General features: G+C 38.2%; 1 protein-coding gene across 1 annotated transcript in view; it reads left to right on the plus strand.

Annotated features, from left to right (window-relative positions):
• The window catches only part of BBS2 (Bardet-Biedl syndrome 2), a 33,705-nt gene that overhangs the window by 13,931 nt on the left and 13,278 nt on the right, over positions 1–6,496 (plus strand). The window contains exons 6-9 of the mRNA XM_017502708.2: positions 1,661–1,765; positions 1,849–1,935; positions 5,032–5,167; positions 5,383–5,543. Coding sequence (XP_017358197.1) covers positions 1,661–1,765; positions 1,849–1,935; positions 5,032–5,167; positions 5,383–5,543 — 489 coding nt within the window. The remainder of the gene's footprint in view (positions 1–1,660; positions 1,766–1,848; positions 1,936–5,031; positions 5,168–5,382; positions 5,544–6,496) is intronic.

Genomic DNA, 6,496 nt, shown 5'->3' on the forward strand with positions numbered 1-6,496 from the left:
TCGGTTCAAGCGATTCTCCCATCTCAGCCTCCCGAGTAGCTGGGATTACTGCACCACACCCAGCTAATTTTTGTATTTTTAGTAGACACGGGGTTTTGCCATGTTGGCCGGGCTGGTCTCGAAGTCCTGACCTCAGGCAATCCACTTGCCTTGACCTCCCAAAGTGTTGGGATTATAGGCATGAGTCACCGCACCTGGCCCTGGAGTCTGTTTTGTGTGCATATGCTTACCTGTGCTTTCTGGAGGAGGGACTGGAGCCTTCATTAGATTCTTAAAGGGGTTTGCAACCTCCCCCACCACTGAAAAAAACAGCTTAAGAATCCCTGGCTGATAGGTGCTGTGTCCTGCATTCTCATATCCCTTTCATTCTAATTTGTGGTAAACATTTTCTCCTTTGGTGGGAATCATTCAGATTTTGTTGGATTTCTGTTGCTTGTTAATACTAGATGTGAGGAGACTGAAATCTTTGAAACACCTCTTTCCTAAATCCTAGAAAAAAGGATAAGAACTTGGAATAGAGTTAGGGATTTGAGGGGACTTGTTGATCTTCTAGTCCATGAAAGGAAGGAACTGGTGAACTAAGGAAGCACTAAAGGAGCTCAGGAATCTGGGGCTAAATTTATGAAAATATGGACTTTATAACATTGTTCATTTGCAGGGCCATTTTCCTGTTCTCTTTGTTAGGTTTTTGCTCCTAGTTCAAATATCTTTTCCCAGATCAGCAAAATCATGATTCATTTGGCAGTTGAACAATAGGAAGTATTATCAGAAGAATGCCTTGAGCTAAATAATTCTGGAATCCTACACAGCACTTTGTATTCATAGTTAAGTGAAGGGGGTGGTTTTGTAGAAAAGCTGTAGGTGTAAAGGAAATTATATAACTATTCTCTGCTTTATACAATTTATTTCTTAATATCTCTTGTATTAGGAGCAGAATTAGAAAGTAATCTGCAGAATCATGGATATCATTAAGCTTTGGTTTTAACTTTAAAGGAAAGTTTTCTTCAGTACCTAAAATTTTATACTTTTAAGGATGTGAAATCCTTGAACGGTCCTATAACTACTTCTGTATCATATATGCATTCTGTATATTGTTACATACTACACAGATCCATGTGCTTGGGTTTTTACTTTTCAAAGGATTGTGTGTTCTTTCTTTTACTTCTAGCTAGCAAACAATAAATTATGTCATAGAAAAGTATACATATGAAGTAAGATATTCAATTGCGGATTGTTGTAAGTCTTAAAAATTTAGAATGTAGGACATTGTAAGTTAAGTAATAATCATTAAAACCTTTAGGGTGAACATAAATAATATCTATTGTATGTGCATATTCTTGATCTTGTGTACTTAGCTTATTTCTTCCTTAGTCCGTTAGTTTTCATGTGTTTTTTAAAAATAATTTCCTGAAACTTGCCACATAAGGTTGCTCTAAAACACCAAATTCTGTGAGTTTATTTAAATCTGATTATACAACTCTGAAATAGATGACATGTATCATAGAGAAGAGGAATACATTCCCCACTAATGGATTGGAAGTGCCTTTAAATCTAATTTTAACATAGTTGTAACAAGGCGTGTGAAATCTTATGAAGCTGTTCTTCACAGTAAACTGAGCCTTAATGAAAAGATGTTGTGTTTTTATGTATTGTTTTCCAGGTAGTCACCTCTCTTTGTCCCATGTATGGCAGTCGATTTGGTTATGCCCTTTCTAATGGCACAGTTGGAGTTTATGAAAAAACAGCCCGATACTGGAGAATTAAAGTTAGTATAAGTCAGCCTTTGATATTCAGGGACTTGATACTTATTGTGAGACTTCTGTGCTAATTATTGGAATTCTTTTTCAGTCAAAAAATCATGCCATGAGCATTCATGCTTTTGACCTTAATTCTGATGGAGTGAATGAACTGATAACTGGTTGGTCCAATGGGAAGGTAAGTTGGAATAGCAAAGTTCAGGTATAATTCAAAGTAATAATTGTCCAAGGCGTATTGACTATAGGACTTAGAACCATAATGTTGGGATGTAAACTTCAGTTCCTTGGCTGTGTTTTCACATTTAACTCAATACTTTTGACACGTTATTCCTGCTATCATTATCAAGAACTGCAAAGTGAGAGAGTGTAAGTCTTATAAGCGTTGTTTGGGGGAAATCTTCAGGGAGATTCTTTCTAAATCTCTTTTTTGAAGGACTGAGAATCCATCAGCCAGGATGATTCTAGGGAACAGGACAGTAAAAAAGGAGTTTTAAGGAATTGTTTGAATAGCTCTTTTCTAATAAATCTTCAGAACTGCTTGAAAACTTAGCACTAATGGGAAGAATCATGTTAGCATATTGTTTTCTGAGCCATAACTTTAAAATAAAATCCTTTTGCATGCTTTCCTTTTTTAACTTAAAATCAGAATTTTTTACAGTCTTTTGGCAAGTTAGGATTGTCTTCTTAGAAGCTGCCTAGGTAGCTGCCAGATCTCCATGGATACCATTTGCCCTCACTTTTTTGTCTCAGTGTTGGATTGCCTGAAGGGGATGCGCAAATTCTTATCTTCTCTTCTTTGATATATCTTTACTTTTCTCGAGCACTTTATCAGTATTCCTTTGGTGTTATGTGAAGAACAGATTCTAAAGAGCTGTTATGTCAGTTTCTGCTTTTGCACTTAGTTTTGTCATTACTATGGGTACTAAAAATTAGAAGACTGTATAGTTGCTTATTAAGAAATATGGAAGTCTGTGAAATGGATGTCTTAGTTGGTTTGGGCTGCCGTAACAGAATACCATAGCATGGGTGGCTTATAAACAACAGAAATTTATTTCTTATAGTTCTGGAGGCTGGGAAGTCCCCTATCAAGGTGTTGGCAGATTTGGTGTCTGAGGGATCACTTCCTCTTAGACAGAAGGCTTACATGATGGAAGGGGCAAGGGATGTCTCTGGGCCTTCTTTTATAGGACACTAATCTTGTTCATGGGGGTTCTACCCTTATTACCTATTCACCTCTCACTTCCCAATACCGTTACCTTGGCTGTTAGGATTCAACATACGAATTTTGTTAGGGCACATTCAGACCATAGCAGTGGACCATATATTGAGGGAATATAAATTATTATGACTGATTTAAGACTTAGAAAACTACTAGATTTGAAAACTTGCCAGGTTACCTTGAAATAGAACTCTTGACCTAGATTTTTTTTAATTAAATGTTTTTGAAATTTTAAGGAATTTCTATTATGTAATCTGTTCTTGAGCATGAAAAAGATAAGAAAATTATATAAGTGGAAAAACCGATTGTCTACATTTAACAGAAATATGCAAAAGGGAAGCATACAGATCCAACTGGCGAATACGGGTGTGAAAGTACTAGATAAATGCTGCTAGCCAGTTAACTTCATCTTTTGTATGTCATTTGATGAGTTGGAAGGCCATCCTTTCCTTTCAGGGTAAAACCTCCATGTTGGATTAAGCAAAAGATCAGAATATCCACAGAAGGATTAATTTGTAGTCCTGCTTCTTAGTTAGCAAATGAACCTTATATTTGCTAAATATTGTGGAAATGCAGTGCTAGAAGCCATTAGGTAGCTAGGCTTTAACTAAAATGATGCAAGTTCAAGTCAGTCTGAGTTACAGAGTTATAGTAATGTGCTTTGGTAAAAATACAGGTCATTCATTCTTTCACAGGCTTCAGCATTCATAATTGTCAGGCTTCTATGATGTTATTAATAGCTTGGATACTTGACAGGGATATACTGTAGACAAGGGATAGGCTATGACCTAAACTACTTTGTGTTTTGGTTGCAAAATTTTCCCCAGAAGATTGTTGATGAAAAGACAAAAATAGTGAGTAGCATTGGTCATTGAAATGATTGCTCTGCCAGATTTTCTGTAGCTAGCCTTTTGTTGATAATACCTGTGTCCTCGCCTGGAACATAATCATCATTTTTTTTTTTTTTTTTTTTGAGACAGAATCTCATTCTGTCACCAGGCTGGAGTGCAGTGGTGTGATCTTGGCTCACTGCAACCTCTGCCTCCCAGGTTCAAGCAATTTTCCTGCCTCAGCCTCCTGAGTAGCTGGGACTACAGGCACATGCCACCATGCCTGGCTAATTTTTTGTATTTTTAGTAGAGATGGGGTTTCACTGTATTAGCCAGGATGGTCTCAATCTTCTGACCTCATGATCTGCCCACCTCTGCCTCCTAAAGTGCTGATATTACAGGCGTGAGCCACCATGCCTGGCCTCATAATCATATTTTAAGTGATGGTCATTTATTATTGCTTTTGAGATGCATTTGTTGCTGATCAGTCATTTATTTATTTGTTTTATCTCTTGGGAATAGGAGACTTAGAGGATAAGAAAGCTCTCTAAGATATCTGAATAGTTTTTATGTGGAAGAGGGACTCTTAACAGGGTTGTTGTAAAAGGTTGTGTGGTGGAAGACTGAGCTAACTCCACAGTTTTCGAACTTCAGATTAAACATACTTTATACATTTATATATAATAAAGATACAACTTGTATACAGAGCTAACGTTTATTATGTACTTCTGTGTGTCAGGCCTTGTTTATATATGTTAACTTCATTATAACCCTATGAAGTGTAGTACTGTTATTTTCTCCATGTTCTGGTTATTGTTCCTCAGATGAAAAGACCAAGCACAGAATGATTAAGACACTAAGATGTGTCAGAGCTAGAGTCTGAACCTGAGCAGTTTGGCTATTAAGCCCATGCCCTTTGCACTGTGCTGTGTGTACTATATGTACTGGCTGTTAGCAGACCTGTTTCTTCAAATGAAGCATTGTGTGAAGCCAGTATGAAAAACAGCTTTTATTTAAAAGGAAGAAAGCACAGCTGGTTGAGGCTCCTTTGGGTCCATCTTGGCCCCAGCAGTTATAGGTATCTCCTGAGAAGTCATAGGGCTTTATAGAATGCTCTTGAAAACTGCTAGACTGAATGACCTTTAAAGCTGATTTTTATTTTTAAATTTTGTGGTTTTTAAACATATAGTGTAAGCAACTTTTTAAATTCTTGTTTTATTTTTAGGTTGATGCTCGAAGTGACCGAACTGGGGAAGTCATCTTTAAGGACAATTTTTCTTCTGCAATTGCTGGTGTGGTAGAAGGAGATTACCGGATGGATGGCCATATACAGTTAATCTGCTGCTCAGTGGATGGGGAAAGTAAATTGGGATGAGAAAAATCCTTGAAAAGTCACACTTTCCATTTGATTGGGTCGAAATACTAGGAAATTTCACTAGAAGTATTTGTATTGAGATCCTCTAGTTCTAATAAATTCACCAAAGTTGGGGAGAATTTAGGTTTTTGTTTTTAAGAGCATTAATTGATGACCTAAATGTATACCTGGTTATACTTGGGGTTTTTTCCTTCTGTTCAGTCCGGGGCTACCTGCCTGGCATGGCTGAGATGAGGGGAAACCTCATGGACACCAGTGTAGAGCAGGACCTAATCCGAGAGCTAAGTCAGAAGAAGCAGAATCTGTTGCTGGAACTCCGTAACTATGAGGAAAACACCAAGGTAGGTCCTAATGTGACAGGGTAATGGTAGCTGAAACGTTGAGACTGACCAGGAGGATTGGGAAATGCGGAAGAATGGGAGTGTCATTGCCAGGGTGTGGTCTTTTTGGCAGTATCAGAATTGAGAGGGCATATATCCTTTGATCTTGAAATTTCACTTCCAGGTGGTTAAATTGCAGAAATGTTTTCCTGATTGTTCGAGGATACTTTCTGCAGCACTGTTTATTTATAGCAGTGAAAACAGCTGGAAGCAACTTAAGTGTTCGTCAGCAGTGGGGAGTATGTGCTGGGGAATCTTAAGCAGTTCAAAGAATGAATATTTGGACTGATATGGAAAGATATCTGTGGTCTTACTAAGTGACAAAAAGCAAGAACAATACGTATAGAATGTCTTTTATCTTTTTCAAAAACAAATCATTCAAAAATTGGCAACTATAAAAACACTGTGTGTATGTACAGCAAACTGGCTGAAATGTTACTTTAATTTGTCCTGTCATGCGTTACTGTATTTGAGTTTGGTGTACTATGGGAATTTCTTTTCTTTCTTTAAAAGAATAATACTTAAAAAGCATAAAAGTCATGATGAGATACAGTGGACCATACCCATAGAAAGAGGCAAGGGAATTTTCCCACAGGGCCAGACAGAGCAAGGGAGTGCAAATAAGGTGAATTATCTGAATTCTAAAGAATCAGATTACTGGGCCGGGCGCGGTGGCTCAAGCCTGTAATCCCAGCACTTTGGGGGGCCGAGGCGAGTGGATCACAAGGTCAAGAGATCGAGACCATCCTGGTCAACACAGTGAAACCCCGTCTCTACTAAAACTACAAAAAAAATTAGCTGGGCATGGTGGCGCGTGTCTGTAGTCCCAGCTACTCAGGAGGCTGAGGCAGGAGAATTGCCTGAACTCAGGAGGCGGAGGTTGTGGTGAGCTGAGATCGCGCCATTGCACTCCAGCCTGGGTAACAAGAGTGAAA

Source organism: Cebus imitator, unplaced genomic scaffold (assembly GCF_001604975.1).
Source record: "Cebus imitator isolate Cc_AM_T3 unplaced genomic scaffold, Cebus_imitator-1.0 Scaffold297, whole genome shotgun sequence".
NCBI lineage: Eukaryota > Metazoa > Chordata > Mammalia > Primates > Cebidae > Cebus > Cebus imitator.